Genomic DNA, 20,229 nt, shown 5'->3' on the forward strand with positions numbered 1-20,229 from the left:
AACTCTTCCTCTTATTAATCTACCTTTTGAGGCAGGCAAAACTTTCCATTTGAAAAAAAAAATTAATCTCCTCTATCCCTAGATACACTACATGTACATCCAGCATCAGTTTCCAATGGTTAAACTACAAAACATCCCATTTTTAGTAACATCTTGGACCTTGTGACCCCATTAACTATAGCAATTATCCAAGTTTGGATTCAAACAAATGAGTATTAGGTGTTTGTGTCATCATCCATGAACCAAGTTCTTCATGACTTCACATCCAACTGTCATTCAACAATAGACAAGTTCAACCTCTTTGAAACTTTGCTCAATGTTAATATGCAAGGTTAAAGTATATGACATATCAGAAATATAATGGAAAATAAGTTTCATACTTAGTCCTTCAAAATTACTTTCTTCCACACCACTCCCATTGTCACTAACTTCAATTGATTCCAGTCCATAGTCTTTTAATTTTATTTCTAAATAGAAAAAAAGTAAAAGTAACCATAATTATGAAATATAAAATGCATAATGTAGATTCCTAATCTATAGCACAAGTCAATGTACAAAATCACTATTTGGCACCAATCCTGGAGAATATAAAATCATTAGTACAATACTTACAAGATGGATACAAATCAAAAATACATAAGTTCATAAGAGGCCCACAGGCCTGCATTAGTTACAAGTATCGATAGCCCCAAGGGCTATGAAATCTATAACAATTTCCCTTTTCTGCATATCTAAGCTAAATTCTAATATTCAGCAGCAGTATAAAACAAGACTAGATGTGTTCTTGATACACAAATACCCCCGAAAGTGCCCTTACTGATGAAAGACTTTACACACTATGATTAAAAAATAAAGTTCGCAATTTTGTGGATGTTGCAGGATAACCTCTGAGGTCAAGAAATGTTGCTTCCAAATATAAAAGTCGGGGTGTTAACCTTGGTTTTTATATTTCAAACATTTCTCAACCTCAGGGGTTATCCTGCATTATTCACAGGTATCATAATAATGACTGACTATAATGATGACTGACTACAATAATGACTGACTATAATATTGACTGACTATAATAATGACTGACTACAATAATGACTGACTACAATGACTGACTACAATAATGACTGACTACAATAATGACTGACTATAATGATGACTGACTACAATAATGACTGACTATAATGACTGACTACAATAATGACTGACTATAATAATGACTGACTATAATGATGACTGACTATGATAATGACTGACTACAATAATGACTGACTACAATAATGACTGACTATAATAATGACTGACTACAATAATGACTGACTATAATGATGACTGACTATAATGATGACTGACTATAATAATGACTGACTACAATAATGACTGACTATAATAATGACTGACTATAATGATGACTGACTATAATAATGACTGACTACAATAATGACTGACTACAATGATGACTGACTACAATAATGACTGACTATAATGATGACTGACTACAATAATGACTGACTACAATAATGACTGACTATAATGATGACTGACTACAATAATGACTGACTATAATGATGACTGACTACAATAATGACTGACTACAATAATGACTGACTATAATGATGACTGACTATAATGATGACTGACTATAATAATGACTGACTACAATAATGACTGACTATAATAATGACTGACTATAATGATGACTGACTATAATAATGACTGACTACAATAATGACTGACTATAATGATGACTGACTACAATAATGACTGACTATAATAATAACTGACTACAATAATGACTGACTATAATGATGACTGACTATAATAATAACTGACTACAATGATGACTGACTATAATGATGACTGACTACAATAATGACTGACTATAATGATGACTGACTACAATAATGACTGACTACAATAATGACTGACTATAATGATGACTGACTATAATGATGACTGACTATAATGATGACTGACTACAATAATGACTGACTATAATATTGACTGACTATAATAATGACTGACTATAATGATGACTGACTATAATGATGACTGACTATAATGATGACTGACTATAATAATGACTGACTATAATAATGACTGACTACAATGATGACTGACTATAATGATGACTGACTATAATGATGACTGACTATAATAATGACTGACTACAATAATGACTGACTATAATGATGACTGACTATAATGATGACTGACTACAATAATGGCAGACTACAATAATGACTGACTATAATAATGACTGACTATGATAATGACTGACTACAATAATGACTGACTACAATAATGACTGACTACAATGATGTCTGCCTATAATGATGACTGACTACAATAATGACTGACTATAATAATGACTGACTATAATGATGACTGACTACAATGATGACTGACTATAATAATGACTGACTATGATAATGACTGACTACAATAATGACTGACTACAATAATGATTGACTATTGATCTAACATTAATGATGACTGACTATAATAATGACTAACTATAATAATGACTGACTACAATAATGACTGACTACAATAATGACTGACTATAATAATAACTGACTACAATAATGACTGACTATAATAATGACTGACTATAATAATGACTGACTACAATAATGACTGACTATAATAATGACTGACTATAATGATGACTGACTATAATAATGACTGACTACAATAATGACTGACTATAATGATGACTGACTATAATGATGACTGACTATAATGATGACTGACTACAATAATGGCAGACTACAATAATGACTGACTATAATAATGACTGACTATGATAATGACTGACTACAATAATGACTGACTACAATAATGACTGACTACAATGATGACTGCCTATAATGATGACTGACTACAATAATGACTGACTATAATAATAACTGACTATAATGATGACTGACTACAATAATGACTGACTACAATAATGACTGACTATAATAATGACTGACTATGATAATGACTGACTACAATGATGACTGACTATAATAATGACTGACTATAATGATGACTGACTATAATAATGACTGACTATGATAATGACTGACTACAATAATGACTGACTACAATAATAACTGACTATAATAATGACTGACTATGATAATGACTGACTACAATGATGACTGACTACAATAATGACTGACTACAATAATAACTGACTATAATAATGACTGACTACAATAATGACTGACTATAATAATAACTGACTATAATGATGACTGACTATAATAATGACTGACTATAATGATGACTTACTACAATAATGACTGACTACAATAATGACTGACTATAATAATGACTGACTACAATAATGACTGACTATAATGATGACTGACTATAATGATGACTGACTACAATAATGGCAGACTACAATAATGACTGACTATAATAATGACTGACTATGATAATGACTGACTACAATAATGACTGACTACAATAATGACTGACTACAATGATGTCTGCCTATAATGATGACTGACTATAATGATGACTGACTACAATAATGGCAGACTACAATAATGACTGACTATAATAATGACTGACTATGATAATGACTGACTACAATAATGACTGACTACAATAATGACTGACTACAATAATGACTGACTACAATGATGTCTGCCTATAATGATGACTGACTACAATAATGACTGACTATAATAATGACTGACTATAATGATGACTGACTACAATGACTGACTATAATAATGACTGACTATGATAATGACTGACTACAATAATGACTGACTACAATAATGACTGACTATTGATCTAACATTAATGATGACTGACTATAATAATGACTGACTATAATAATGACTGACTACAATAATGACTGACTACAATAATGACTGACTATAATAATGACTGACTACAATAATGACTGACTATAATAATGACTGACTACAATAATGACTGACTACAATAATGACTGACTATAATGATGACTGACTATAATGATGACTGACTACAATAATGACTGACTATAATGATGACTGACTATAATAATGACTGACTATAATGATGACTGACTACAATAATGGCAGACTACAATAATGACTGACTATAATAATGACTGACTATGATAATGACTGACTACAATAACAACTGACTACAATAATGACTGACTACAATGATGACTGCCTATAATGATGACTGACTACAATAATGACTGACTATAATAATGACTGACTATAATGATGACTGACTACAATAATGACTGACTACAATAATGACTGACTATAATAATGACTGACTATGATAATGACTGACTACAATGATGACTGACTATAATAATGACTGACTATAATAATGACTGACTACAATAATAACTGACTATAATAATGACTGACTACAATAATGACTGACTATAATGATGACTGACTACAATAATGACTGACTATAATAATGACTGACTATAATGATGACTGCCTATAATAATGATTGACTATAATAATGACTGACTATAATGATGACTGCCTATAATGATGACTGACTATAATAATGACTGACTATAATGATGACTGACTACAATAATGACTGACTACAATAATGACTGACTATAATGATGACTGACTACAATGATGACTGACTATAATGATGACTGACTATAATAATGACTGACTATAATGATGACTGACTACAATAATGACTGACTATAATGATGACTGCCTATAATGATGACTGACTACAATAATGACTGACTACAATAACTGACTACAATAATGACTGACTATAATGATGACTGCCTATAATGATGACTGACTACAATAATGACTGACTATAATGATGACTGACTACAATAATGACTGACTATAATAATGACTGACTACAATAATGACTGACTATAATAATGACTGACTATTGATCTAACATTATTGGTTTGATACACAGGCACTCGACGTTTTAAAAATATCTATAATAAAAATATATTATATATATAATATTCATATTATGTTTACAGGAAGACAATTTTTTTTATTATAGATAGTGCCTGTGGTTTGATACACTGTAAAATCAATATTCACGGATTTCATAGGTACCTCTCATCTTACCTCAATGAACAACAAAATTTATATAAAATTCCAATATACTTAAACCATATCAACGAAATTACATTCCAATGAAATAGCAAAATCTTGGGATTCCATGAAAAATGGCCCCTGCAAATTCAAATAAATTCCACAGTATTTGTATTCTCTGAAATGTTTGCGACTTTCTGCTTACCGACACTGACTGCGCCTGCATCTATGCTGTTTTCTACCAGTTCTTTAACTGCTGTTGCTAGAGTTAGGACAACCTGCCCTGAACAGATTCTGTGGACTGACTTTCGGTCGATTGCTTTGATTTCTTTGGCAGGCGACACTTGTACATCTTCCCTGTAATAACTCCAGTTAATGATAAATTGTAAACTGCAGAAGGTTTGTATTACTCATGTTTTAAGTTAGGGTATAGTACATTGTACTACTGAAGAGGCCCAGGGGCCTCATCTCTCACATGAACCACAATGCTCATACAAAATTCTTACTGGGACACCAACAGCTGCTCAGATACAAGCTAAATTCTGTTATTTGACCACTGCATGTGTCTTAATTTGGGTGCATGTACATCATTTTCGCAAATTGTATTTATCATATTTCTGTTGAAATGATTCTATACCAGCATATAATTCTAAGGATGGAAAATCAGATTAATTTTCATAATTATAACATAGGTCAATTATCGGAAATAATCAAGAGACCATGATTGATTGAATTAATATTAAATACAGGTAAAATTTTATCTCTTTTTAAAAAATTGAGAAAGCATTTCTTCATTATGAAATACAGGTGACTCTCGAAAACTCGAAGTTCAAGGGACGTTGATAAAAATTCAGAAATTGAAGGTCCGCCGGTATGTTTCAGATTTTACAGTAACCGGAAATGTATACCAACAAGATCATATGATATCGTTTTGACATGGTTTCCTTCATATTCGTCAGGTACTTTGATATCAAAATAAAACAAGATGTGTTTGTGAAACACAAATGCCCCCAATAATGGCCAATTCCGAAGATGGCCAAGGTCACAAGGGTAAATATCTTGGTACCAGTAGAAAGATCTTGTCAAAAGAAATGCTCATGTACAATATGAAAGATCTAATATTTACCATTTAGAAGTTATGACCAATGTAAAAAAAAAATTAAAGTAGGTCAAATGTCAAGGTCAAAAGGTTCAATACCAACGGAAAGATCTTGTAACAAGGAATACTCATGTGAAATATCAAAGCTCTATCTCTTACTGTTCAAAAGTTATTAGCAAGGTTAAAGTTTTCAAAAAGTAGGTCAAACTCCAAGGTCAAGCTCACAGGGTCAGAAATGTTGGTACCCACGGAAAGGTCTTGTCACAAGGAATACTCATGTGAAACATCAAAGCTCTATCACTTACTGTTCAAAAGGTATTAGCAAGGTTAAAGTTTTCAAAAAGTAGGTCAAATTCCAAGGTCAAGGGTAAAAAATGTTGGTACCCACGGAAAGGTCTTGTCACAAGGAATACTCATGTGAAATATCAAAGCTCTATCACTTACTGTTCAAAAGTTATTAGCAAGGTTAAAGTTTCAAACAGAATGACAGAATTACCGAATTACAAAATGACAGAATGACAGACAGGACAAAAACAATATGCCCCCCGATCTTCGATCTTGGGGGCATAAAAACCTTATTTTGCATTAATAAAAACATTTCAAAGTTTATGTATTTATTTGTTCTTTAATCATGCTTAGATAGGCATAGAAAACCAAGTTCCGACGATGCTTTACTATCACAAACTAAACAGAGTACAATGTTATGTTGCTTTACCCAAAGCAAAAATTCTAATGAATGAGTAAAACGATGTTTAAGAGTAACTTTACACAAAGAACAAACTCGAAAAATTTAACAGTCTGTAGATCTCTAAATTATGTATAAAACTTACTCTCTTGTTGAGAGTCAAAACAAATTATACATTTTATTCATAGTTGGATTATATATAATTTTATCGCAATTCACCTTTGAATTAGAACGCTTTACCCGATATAGTATTGCGTTGTGTGACGACACAATTGAATGAGACGATTGAACAATTTGAATGACATGTTTGATGTAATACAACAAGAGTTTTCATTGGCCGATTACAGCCCGCCCACTTTCTCGAGCGGATTCAGTGTAGCTGGAGAACTGTACATAGCTCTCTGAAAAGATCCACCTCTTATAAAAACCTTCGATTTACGGGTCACAAAAAGCTGCGGACGGTTGAGGCCTGAAATCGGTGTATTCTTGTGTTGCTGTCTCATAAACTCAATATAAAAAAATCTTAACATATTTTCCTACTATATACTTGCGTCCAAACATACCTTCAAATAATCATTAAAGCCACACACCACCCGAAAACTTGCAGCTTCAAATGATTTCGTTTGTTGACGTAGCCATCTTAGGTAGTCGGTCAATTCGAACTCTTGCTATTGGTATCTATTCATAAAATCGGTTGTAAGTTATGTATTCGCTCTTCATTTATTATCAACACGAATAATTAATAGAAATTAAAACATTTTTGTACCAGTTTTTGTAATTAGGTAAAATAAGCTCTAGATGAACGAAAATGCTACATAAGCCCATTAGATGGAGATCGGCCGGCGCGGCCGCTCATGACTAATGAAAGCCGCACTGCCGTGAGTTTAGCTTTTTGAATAATTATCATTTAATAGGACTGGGGTGGTATATTATTTAAACAATTTAGCTAAAATATTTGTGGGGAATTAGTACACATTTAGACGCTATTGTGCCAATATGGAAATGAACCGGGATTCGAACTGACTGGCTACCTAACATGGCTATGTCTACGAACGAAATCATCAAAAGCTGTGATCGAGTTTTTGGGTCGTATGGGGCTTTAATAAATATTTGAAGGTATGTTTGGACACAAGTATAGTAGGAAAATATGTTAGGAATTTTTTTTATATTAAATTTATGAGACAACAACACAAGAATACAACTTTTTCTCTTTCTTCCTTTGAAGTTTTTTTCCATCTAGCATCTGGCCGTCATGTTTTCAAATGCTGACTACTCCCGTATAAGGGAATTTGGGCGGACTTATACATATGGACCAATGAGAGTTTCTGTTGCATTTCGCAACTGTATTACAAACAGATTCAATTGTGTCGTCACACAACGCAATACTATATCGGCCAAAGCGTTCTACCCCAATGTAAGGTGTAAACTGACCAATTAGCCAATTATATTCTCAAGTGTGTCACCTCCACAAAGAAGCACCATGATGTTTTAACTATGTAAACACCTAATTACCCCTCCAGCATTCAACAAAATCCAGGTAAGGCCCAAGGGGAAATTATTACATGCTTCACCGATGGGTATATGCTACCACCACTTCGAGAGATCGAGAGTGAAAAACAATGAAATGTGTTTTACGGGACCCAACTTCACTTCGAGAGATCGAGAACTTCGAGAGACCGAACGTTCGAGAGATTGATAGTAAATTTGCTTTGTTATATAGAGAGAAAAATCGGGACCATGATTTTACTTTGAGAGACCGAGAACTTCGAGAGATCGAAGTTCGAGCCATCGAGAGTCACCTGTAACAGTATGTGATTGTGTGTTTATGCTTACAGCCAACTTTAACATTATCATTAATGCATGTCTTTATAACCACACTTTATCTGACTCACTTCTTTTTTAAAATTGAATTATTTGTTAAAAACATTTTTAATGCTACACAAAATATGATCAATTATTAAAAGCACAAGCAATAATCAGATTCTAGGGGCTTTAGTGACAAACAATTGATTATCAGCTATAAATGGAAAATTGTTAAAAAATACCAACAGCAATCTTGAATCTTCAGATTTCTCTTGTAGGCCAACTCTAGCCCAAGGCATCATAATTCTTAAATATATGATATACTAATTATGTGGATGTACATAGAGTAAATATACTCTTCAAAAAAAGGAATGCATAGCACTTTTAATATTTTTTTCTTATGAAGAAATTATTTGCTTGATGAAAATTATGTGTTTATAAATCCAGTATGTAATACTGTTGAGAAAAATGAACCAGTTAGTTTTCCTTTCAAGGGTTACTAAATGGGACAGGTCATTGCTTTGCATGAATTGGTATATGCTTGATTTGCACAATTCACACACGTTTATCAAGTTAATTGGCATGCATTTCTCATAGGACATAGACCTTAAGCCTATAAAAGCCAGGGGTTCTAGATTTTTAAAATCAGTTGTGCCTTTAGACAGTCAACAACGAAGTTATGCCATGTCTCAACAAAACCCAGCGGAGCAATGCAATCGGTCAATAAGAAGCAGGCGAAATCACAGACAGCAGTTTCCAATATCTGAATGTGTCCCTGAGTACCATATCTTGTATATGGGACAGTTATCACCAACACGGATCAACATGTGACCGTCCCCGTTCTGGGCAACCAACGGTAACAATGCTGGTCCAGGATAGGTTCATCAGACGTGAAAGTTCACAACAGCTCATCTACAGCTGCTGCCATCCATGGACAATGTAGGATATCAGGCCAGACACTCCATAACTGTTTGCATGAGAATGGAATTAGAGCAAGGCAACCTGTAAGAGTGGTTGTCTTGTCACAGCAACATCGACAAAACAGACTTCAATGGGCCCAGACACATCGGGTGTGGCCACAGATGCGCTGGAGAACTGTTTAGTTCAGTGATGAGTTGAGGTTCCTGCTGCACTGAGCAGATGGAAGAGCAAGGGTTTACTGACGTCGAAATGAGTGTTTTGCCCCCCAACTATATCCAGGAAGTGGACAGGTTTGGTGGCAGAAGTGTAATGATGTGGGCAGCAATATCTCATACTGCAAGGACACAGTTAGTGTATGTATTGGGCAATCTGTGCTACAGTGATGAAATTCTATGGCATCATGTACCAATTATGCAGAATAATGGTCCAATTTTTCAGCACGACAACGCAAGACCGCACACAGCTAGGCATATGACTGTTTTCCTTAACGCTAAAATCCCAGTTCTGCCTTTGCCATCAAAATCGCCGGATTTGAACCCTATTGAGCACCTTTGGGATGAACTGGATAGACACATTCGACAACGTCAACCTGCATTTCAGACATTGCAACAACTTGCAAATTGAGTGGAATAACATCCCACGACAGTTTATTCAAAATCTGATTTCATCAATGGGAAGACAAGGCCAAGCAGTTATTGATGCCATTGGTGGACATACCAGATACTCAGGCGAAGTGACCTTGAACTTTTGAAGTGCAATAAATATTCTTTACAAATGAAAATTTGAACATTAGTGTGATGTTGAATAAATTCATTTATATTAAACATATTATTATCCTTAATAAATCTTCATTTTATTATATCCCCAAAATCAGTTCTGCATTTCTTTATTTGAAGAGTATACTAATATAAGAGTTAAAATCTTTAAAGTCCTACTGTGGACATGCTGGAAATAAATTCTGATCTACACTTACGTCTACATGATGATGAGGACACTTCCATATTGATAAGACTCACTAGTCACTATACCACTCTGCTTCCTGGTATCATTTTTTTTCTGAATTCATCTCTCTTTCTCTCTCTCTCTCTCTTTCTCTAAATATATATATATGTGTGAGTGTGTGTGTGTGTGTGTGTGTGTGTGTGTGTGTGTGTGTGTGTGTTTCTTTTTTCATCTTTATACCCTTCTTCACAAGTCACGTGTTATGGATTCGTTACCTCGCACTAACATGTAAGTTTGAGATAACGAATCAATAACCCTTGACTTGGGAAGATGCTTTTTACCTATACTTTTACCAATCATTGTGAAAAATAATTGAAAACTATATATATATATATATATATATGGCATCATGAGAAAAGGGCCCTTATCTTTCGACATCACAATTCACAGAAAATGACACAAAAGCTCCTGAACTTGAAACGTCAAAATCACAGCAACATTAAAAAAAAAAAAAAAAACTTAGTTTGTTGGTTGTATTTGCTTACATCCTGAGTGCATTGTTTAAATAAATAATAACATGACAGTTCCAACACAGAATCTATATATGCCTGAGAAGAATTCTAGTTAGATATTACATGTTATTAATTTCCTTGAAAGGGTACAAGTAATAGCACAGTCTAGTAAATTCGTTTGTTAATTTGTTTTTTATTGAGTCATACCGATATTTTTTAATTCTCTTGGTGCATATTGTTTCTAGTATTGATGCACCTTTAATTAATTTTTGATTAAATATACATTTATAACTATAGCATTTGATTTATCTTGCATATATAGATCTATGTACAGTCATGTATACTTTTAGCGTAAACATATTCAAGAACTAATTTATAGAATCAATCTATCATCCAAACATACTGACATGATATATGGAACTGTAAAATTAGATTTTTAATAATTCAGAAATCTATAATTTCAAAGATGTACCTTAAATAGTTGTTTACATTATTTTCCCATTATTTTGCAGCTGGTCGGATTACATCTCTTCGTTTCTTGGATTTAATTTTTTAATTTTGTCAACATTTTAGAATTATTTAAATGGTTTGAGTTTACTAAACCTTAGTAACAATCATCTTCCCTAGTCAAGGGAGATACATGGTGATTTTCTTTCACATGGTTTTCAGGAGAAACGCTACATATCGTCACCCTTGGCAAGCGAAGATGAGTAACAATGTAAAATTATATTTACACATTCATCTGATTATAAAATCATCTAATGACTGACTCCCTAAGCTTTTTTAAAAAGCTAAACACTTGTACATTGTTTACGATATACACACATTGATCAACCTCGACGGAGTGGAAGGAGGCACTCGAAATCAACATTTGTTAACGTATATAGAGTACTATTCAGTACTATTGTGTTATTACATGATAATCAATTTGGGTCAATGTGTATTAACTTTTGAGGGGGGTCTTCATGAAAACTATCATCTCACCCCTAAAAAAATAATTTTTAAATGTTTTTGAAATAAAAGTAAATTCAGCACTACAGAACTTTACTTGTAACTGGGGATGAGTATATTATATGTTATTCACTTGTCCAGAATTAATTTAACTCATCAAGAACAAGTGGATGAGTACTTTTTTGGCACCCTGTGTTTCCCTATACATTCCCATGTAAAACTCTGATCCCCTATAAGAGGTGGTCCCACACTACTTCCAGGGGCCACAATTTGAACAAACTTGAATTTGCACTACTGGGGGATGCGTGTATATCAATATGACTACCTGATAATAATGACCCTGCTGTTATCGAGATGAAGATTTCCCCCTATATATTCCCATGTACAATTCTGATCCCCTATTGCATCCCCACCCTAGTTTCTGGGGCCACAATTTGAACAAACTTGAATCTGCACTACCTAGAGATGTTTTCATAATAATATAATGACCAATTATGACCCTACTGTTTTTGAGAACAAGACTTTTTCCCTATATATTCCCATGTAAAACTTTGATCAACTTTTGTGTGGCCCCATCATATTTCCAGGGGCCACAATTTGAATAAACTTGAATCAGCACTATCTGGGGATGATTGCATATTAATTTGACTAATCATGGCCCTGTTATTCTTGAGAGGAAGAGTTTTAAAGATATTTCATTTATATATACATTGTATATATATTTCCCATGTAGAACTTTGATCCCCTATTGTGGCCCCACCGTGTGGTCATGATTTGAACAAACCTGAATCTACTTTATGTCCGGAAGTGTAAATTTCAACATTTCTAGCCCAGTTCTTGAGAAGACTTTTAAATGACTCCACCTTATTTTTGCCTTTTCTTGATTGTCTCTCCTTTGGAGGGAGCATGCATGGTCCTTCGTTTAAACAAATTTTAATCTCCTCTATCCAAGGATGATTTGTGTCAAGTTTGATATTGGCCCAGTGGTTCTTGACAGATATTTAATTGATGCCACAAAATTTTCACTAATTCTTAATCAATCTCCACTTCAAAAAGGGTGCGGCACTTCAAACTTGAATCCTCTTTATGCAAGCATATTCTTTATGGCAAGTTTGGTTGAAATCAGCCGTGTGGTTCTGGAGAAGAAGTTGAAAGTGTTAAGGGTTACTGATGGACGAACAGACAGAAACTGGACAAAAGCTGATCAGAAAAGTTCACTTGAGTTTAAAGCTCATCTGAGCTAAAACTACATATACAGTACGTGATAAAACAGAATAAAAATGTCACTGCTGAACCACTTTAGCAGCTAGCTGGTTGGAGTAGAATAAGGGGATTTTCTAGCATCAAGGACCCAGCGAGTCCTTTTCGAGGGATGTGCATCTACAATAGTCAATACTCTGTATAAAGTTCCGCAAAAAACAATTCTTGGTCCACTCTTACTCCTTACTTTCATTAATGACCTCCTAGACAGCATAAGATCTGATATCCTGCTATTTGCTGATATACATGATAAACTAGAATAAAAATGTCACTGCTGAATCTCTTGCTGGTTGGAGTAGAACAGGGGGGTTTCCATGGATGAAGGCAAGGTGAGACCATTCTTAGAATATGCAGCTGTCCTGTTTCGGAAATCCATGCACAGCACATCATTTCCATCCAGATGGTGCAGAGAAGGGTAGCTAGTAAAAGTAGTCATTTCCAACTACTACAGAAACTACCTGGAGCAAGTTAATTTAATTACCACCATTTACAACCCCCTGAAGTGAGAAACATTGCAAATTAGAAAATCTAAGGCAAGACTGGGCTGCATGACCATGATGTATAAGATTGTTCATGGAGATGTGGCCATATGGATCAATAATTGCATCACACCAGGAGGTTCCAGAACTGGAGTGGGGGGGGGGGGGTATGCAATCTGTAATTAAATTCCTTTACCCAAGGATGTGTATATGCTCTTCTTCTCCCAAAGAAAAATTAGGCAGTAAAACACGCTCCAATCAGATGTTCAGCTGAAGGAATCCTGTCTGTTGGATATTAGACTGCTGGATAACAAACTACACAGTCCTAACATAATTTCTGAATCACTAATTAATTGTTGGTGTTGTTTGTTTTTTATGTTTAATTGTAATTATTGAGAATTTTACACATAATGTTCATAATCAGATTTGTTATTTGGTACATATTTTACATGTGACTGGCGTTGTGTGGCAGCAGCAGACACAGAGAGGATTTGCCGTTATTTGGCGCCCTGGACTTGTTCATTGTAAGACAGTTGTTGTTGTTATTTTAGATAGATCACCCAGAAGACAATAGATCTATATATATCATTCACTCTCTGTTAACTTACACGTTGAATGCACTTTTGTAAAACAAGTTTATGATCTTACTAGAATATTTGATATACTTACATGATGCCTTCTTTTCATACTTTCGGTTTAGAATCGAAAGTGAAAATAAAAAAAATTAATTTGTACCTCAAGTAATTTGAGTCGGCAAATAAATACATATCAATGAAGATGATTTCCAGTTGACTATTTTATAATAATATATGGACTATATGACATTTGTACAAATAATATATGGACTATATGACATTTGTACAAATAATATATGGACTATATGACATTTGTACAAATAATATATGGACTATATGACATTTGTACAAATAATATATGGACTATATGACATATGTACAAGTAATATATGGACTATATAACGTATCATATGTACAAATAAACATGTAGATCTATAAATCACTGCAGTGTACGGTGTATTCTCTTTAATGTACGGTGGTATTACGCACCACAGAGGCTAGGTTGTCAGATATTGAAGTTTTGTATTATTTCTTCTTGAATAATATGTAAATAAAATCCACCATCAAAACCCGCTCTTTTGTCGTTTTAAAAAAGGTATATCATATGTACATTAAAAGGATTATTTTTTTAATGTACATATGATATACTTTTTTAAAACGACACTGAAAAGAGCGGGTTTTGGTGGTGGATTTAATTTATATATATTATACAACAACAAATAATATAAAACTTCAATATCTGACAACTGAGTCCCTGTGTTACGCACTTCAATATATCTGACGACTGAGCCCCTGTGTTATGCACTTCAATATCTGACGACTGCGCCCCTGTGTTACGCACAGGGGCTCGGTTGTCAGATATTGAAGTTTGGTATTATTTGTTCCCAAATAATAAATTGAATTTTGCATTATTGCACTTTTTTCAATGTACACATGATACACCTTTTTTTTAATGACGAAAAAGGCGGATTTTAGTGGTGGATTTTATTTATATAATTTAAAATTCGGACACAAATAACGCAAAACTTCCAAGTTATTATTCGAGGAAAAAATAATACAAAACTTCAATATCTGACAACCGATCCCATGTGGTATTACGGGCACCAATTTAAACTACCGCACAGCTCTACCTAATCTTGCCTAAGATTCGGTCCGGCTGAATATTTGGACTGACCGAAGACAAGCTGAATCTAAATACCCACGGCTGAGTAGAAGACGAGATCTGACGATAAACCGAAAGTTACGAAAGAAAAATCGTATTCATGATTAGCATCAGGCTGTGCAGCAGTCGATCCAAATATTCAACCGAGCCGTATCTCAGCCGAGATTAGACATGTACACGTAGACTATAATTTCAACAAAACTTTTCTATATGTTATAAGCATACTTTAGTGAAGGGCTTTCAAAAGTTTCATGCCAATATGAAAAAGGATATAGTACATTGTATTAGGATATTAGGAATGAGTGAATATAAAGTGGGGCCATTTTTGAAAATATTCTCAAAAAATACTGGACCAAAATTCACATAAATTGTGTGAAAGCACTGCTATAGTATATAGATTATAAATTGTTCAAATGGTGGTCCCCGGGGTCAGGGGGGCACAATGGAGGTCCTAAGTAATAAATCAGATCCTTTGATCCGCTCACGTAGATTGCTGCCTTGTATGGCAATCTACGTGAGCGGATCAAAGGATCTTACTTTAATCAGATTGAGTTAGTGTCAAAACTGCCAAATTATTTTGAAAGCACCCTTTTATGATATTGATTATAAATTGTCTAAATAGTGGTCCCTGGGGTTAGAGTTGGGTCACAATATGGGTCCTAAAATTAAGGAGGTTGTGATAATGTTGTTCAAAATAAGAGATCATAAGTACGACTTTAAAAAGTCGTAATATCAAGATAATAATTAAGTCGTAATAATGAGATAGGAAAGTCGTATTACAGATTTTTTAAATATCGTTTTTACGAATTATATATGTATTCGTTTATAATACAACTCTTTTTTCTTCATGCTCCTAATTTGACCTTATATAGGCTAGGTTTTATGTCATCTGGGTCACTCAGGGACTAATTGCTGACATGCAGCGATTAGGTCAATATGCTATGTTAAAAATAAAAAATTTGCCAAACACTCTACATATGTATTATCTCCTAATCAAAATATAGAATTAAGCCATCCTTCAAAGTGGGATTACAAATGATGAAAATTATGGTTTTAATTTAGGTATATTTTTTATGAAAACTATCGCATCTTTACACGAAAATTTCTTAGTCCCTAGACTCTAGCTATTCAAACAGTTTGCACTATCCATTCCCTCCACTCCAACAGAAAATCCGCACCTGAAAATGCTTTAGGGGAGATCATCTAAACATTATGTAAACCAATCCTAAACTAAGGTGCCAGATTGACTTTGATGCCAAAAAGACTTGGCATATATCAAAATTGCTACTCTTTCCATCTTTTTAATCTGTACAGTTTAAACTGTGTACTGTTATGACATTTCTGTGCATTGATAGTTTTCACACCATCGTGAATTTGCTGCTGCTTTTATTATAGTCATCAAAGGGCTGAACAGCTGGTAAACATGTATATGTGCCTGGATATCATCTCGTCCCTGTTTGGCGATAGGATTCCAAATCAGAGAGAGAGGGAGAGAGAGAGAGAGAGAGAGAGAGAGAGAGAGAGAGAGAGAGAGAGAGAGAGAGAGAGAGAGAAGAGAGAGAGAGAACTAATTACATGAAAATGGATATTACTAACAGGTCCATTAACTGAATGAGAGAGAGAGAAGAGAGAGAGAGAGAAGAGAGAGAGAGAGAGAACTAATTACATGAAAATGGATATTACTAACAGGTCCATTAACTGAATGAGAGAGAGAGGGGAGAGAGAGAGAGAGAGAGAGAAAAACTAATTACATGAAAATGGGTATTACTAACAGGTCCATTAACTGAATGGTTCCATGTACGTCAGATATTTGAAACACACCCAGTTCACTTTATTGATGTGTTTACACGTAATCTTTGTTAAATAGACAGATTGTATAATTGTAACTTCATCAACGAAGAGAATATGTTTACAATATGTCGTCGTGTTAAAATCTGAATTTCCCTTCACAGGTCCATCGCTCTATATTTATCAGCCGACACGGAGAACAAATTGATAAGAAATTAGCTTGATTACTATATAATATCCAATGGTCCATTGGATGGAATTAGATTGTATAATTTGCGTAAAGTGTACAAATCAAAATCATGTCGTTTACTGGTGAGATACCATTGTCAAAATCTGATTTAATAACAAAATGCACCTGTTGGGGCTAAGCCCGTTTTGGGCCCGAACTATTATGGTATCACAGAGTTCGGGCCCAAAACGGGCTTAGCCCCTGTGCATAATAGTTCGGGCCCAAAACGGGCTTAGCCCCTGTGGCAAAATGTACCTGAACGTTATCAGTATATACAACCATTAGATTATGTCGATATGTTGGGACATATAGACAACTTAGCATTGTCCAACCTCGGCAATCCGGAAGTTTATTATTAGTTTCTATGGTTTATAAATAAAACTGCCCACCTATAAGATCTTGGGATCCAAAGTAGCTGGATTACGAGGATCTAGACCACCGTGTACGTTCATTTGTTGATTGGGGGGGGGGGGGGTATACCACATTAGAATTTTATTAAATTCATTGTATTAATTAATCAATGAGATACTCTAATGATCCAGTAAATAAACTGTTGGTATTACCCCCTTTAAGAATGAGATATCAACGTGTATATGTAATAAAGTAAAGTATTTTTGTTGTATAATTTAGCTTTGAACTGTCTTCATACTGTTTTATTTAAATTTACTAGAGATATGTGGGCGGTTTTTATATTTGTTCTGCCTGTTTATATCTGTAGTTTCTAAAGAAAGTTAGGGTATAGTGGTGTTACCCTGGTTGGTTGGTCCGTCCGTCTGTCTGTGTATGTGCGACCGTCCGTCTGTCTGTGTGTGTGCGTCCGTCTGTCTATGTGTGTGTGTCCGGCCGGCCGTCTGTATGTGCGTCTGTTCCGTGCGTGCGTCCGTCTGTCCCATTTTCTTCTCAGGCTTCCTCAAACTCCTCTTTGTAGTAACCGATTAATCTTTACGAATATGACAGATGGTGTCCTATAGATGTGTAATAAGGAAATAATGAAATATTTCGTAACGCGGACCTTTTGTGTAGTGAAATAGATGTTGAGTTCATAAGCCCCGCTGTTGTAAATAAGTGTATTAATAGCGTTTGTAATATTATAAACGATTGCGTCCTACCCTTTATACATGTAAAAGAGGCTAAGATAACCCATAATAACAAAAATAGCCCACACAGACAATTCAAAGTGGATAAACCTTGGTTCGATGATAAATGTAAGGATCTGTTGAAACAATATAAACGACTTCTTCGTAAATTTAATAAATGTAAATCTAACCTACACAGAGAAGAACTATTACGTGCTAAGAAGACATATAAAAAATATGAGAACAGATTAAAATGCAGGTACAAACAACACGAAGGAGATATGCTCGATTACTTGAGAAAATAACCCAAAACATTTTCACAGTTTATTTGCCAAAGGTAATAGTAAATTTTCAAAATGTAGTTTGACGAATGATGACTTTTTTTTTTACATTTTAAAGAACTTATTCAGAAGGATAATGGTGCCTCCTCAGACAATACTTATGACATAACGAACACAGATGCAATTTTCGACGAGTTAGACAAGGAAATTACGAACGATGAAATTAAGAAAGCTATACATAAATTGAAATATAATAAGAGCTGTAGTGAAGATTGGATTTTGAATGGGTTGTTTATCAAATGTGAGGGTATACTGATGCCACTATTACACAAATTATTTAACAAAATTTTGATGTCAGGCATATACCCAGAACTTTGGACAAAGAATTGTATTGTACCTTTACACAAAAAAGGAGATATTGATGACGTAAATAATTACAGGGATATTTCTATTGTTAGTTGCTTTGGAAAACTATTCACTAGTGTCTTGAATAACAGAATTTTGGAGTGGGATAACAAACACAATAGTTTGACTGATGCACAGTTTGGTGTCCGACCAGGATTATCTACAGTAGATGCAACTTTGTTTTGCAATCATTAATTAACAAAACTCTGAAGAAAAAAAAAAAAAAAAAAAAACGTTTATATTGTTGTTTTGTAGATTTTCAAAAGGCGTTTGACTCTATCAATAGGTAAAAGTTATGGTTAAAATTGTTTAATATTAGTATTCGTGGGAAACTGCTTCAAGTTATCCAATCTCTGTACAGTAGTGTGAAATCATGTGTAAAATTCGATAGGGTATTAAGTGAATATTTTAGCAATGAAATGGGTCTTATGCAGGGCGAAGTGTTATCGCCAATACTCTTTGCTCTTTATGTTAATGATTTTGAGATAAATTTCATTAGTAACACTTGTCCATCTGTTGAATTACAATTGATAAATATTTTCTTACTAATGTATGCTGACGACATGGTAATTATATCCGTCAGGATTACAAAATATGTTAAATTCTCTCCATAATTATTCTAATGATTGGGATTTGATTGTGAACGTATCAAAAACCAAGGTTGTTATTTTTAGAAATAGTGGGAAAATTATGGAAACTGAGAAATGGATGTATAAAAATCAATGTCTTGAAGTTGTAAATATATTTAAATATTTAGGAATGTTGTTTAATTACAACTAAACACAAAAACATGTTGCCGAACAAGGACGTAAAGCACTTTTTGTAATATCTAATACTTTGAGAAATCATTATTTTAATGTGGATACGCAATGTTCCATTTTTGATACTTATGTACACAGTATTCTTTCATATGCATGTGAAATTTGGGGTTTTCATAAAGCACCTGACATTGAAAAGGTGCATCTTTCTTTTTGTAAAAAAGTGTTAGGGGTAAACAAAAGAACCAACAATAGTATGGT

General features: G+C 34.0%; 1 protein-coding gene across 5 annotated transcripts in view; it reads right to left on the bottom strand.

The window, feature by feature from the left end:
- Window positions 1–14,418, bottom strand: part of LOC125668523 (mismatch repair endonuclease PMS2-like) — a 48,884-nt gene extending 34,466 nt beyond the window's left edge. For 3 of the 5 annotated variants that reach the window (XM_056161860.1, XM_056161863.1, XM_056161864.1), the window contains exons 1-4: window positions 10,524–11,192; window positions 8,876–8,935; window positions 5,248–5,399; window positions 381–467 (exon numbers count right to left, since the gene is read on the bottom strand). In XM_056161860.1, the coding sequence (XP_056017835.1) occupies window positions 381–467; window positions 5,248–5,399; window positions 8,876–8,931 (295 nt within the window). In that variant the 5' untranslated portion in view covers window positions 8,932–8,935; window positions 10,524–11,192. Of the gene's footprint in view, window positions 1–380; window positions 468–5,247; window positions 5,400–8,875; window positions 11,193–14,363 lie in introns of those variants that run through there. The other 2 variants (XM_056161862.1, XM_056161861.1) reach the window with 2 other exon arrangements.
- Between the last annotated feature and the right edge of the window lie 5,811 nt (window positions 14,419–20,229).

This window comes from Ostrea edulis, chromosome 4 (assembly GCF_947568905.1).
Source record: "Ostrea edulis chromosome 4, xbOstEdul1.1, whole genome shotgun sequence".
Classification (NCBI taxonomy): domain Eukaryota; kingdom Metazoa; phylum Mollusca; class Bivalvia; order Ostreida; family Ostreidae; genus Ostrea; species Ostrea edulis.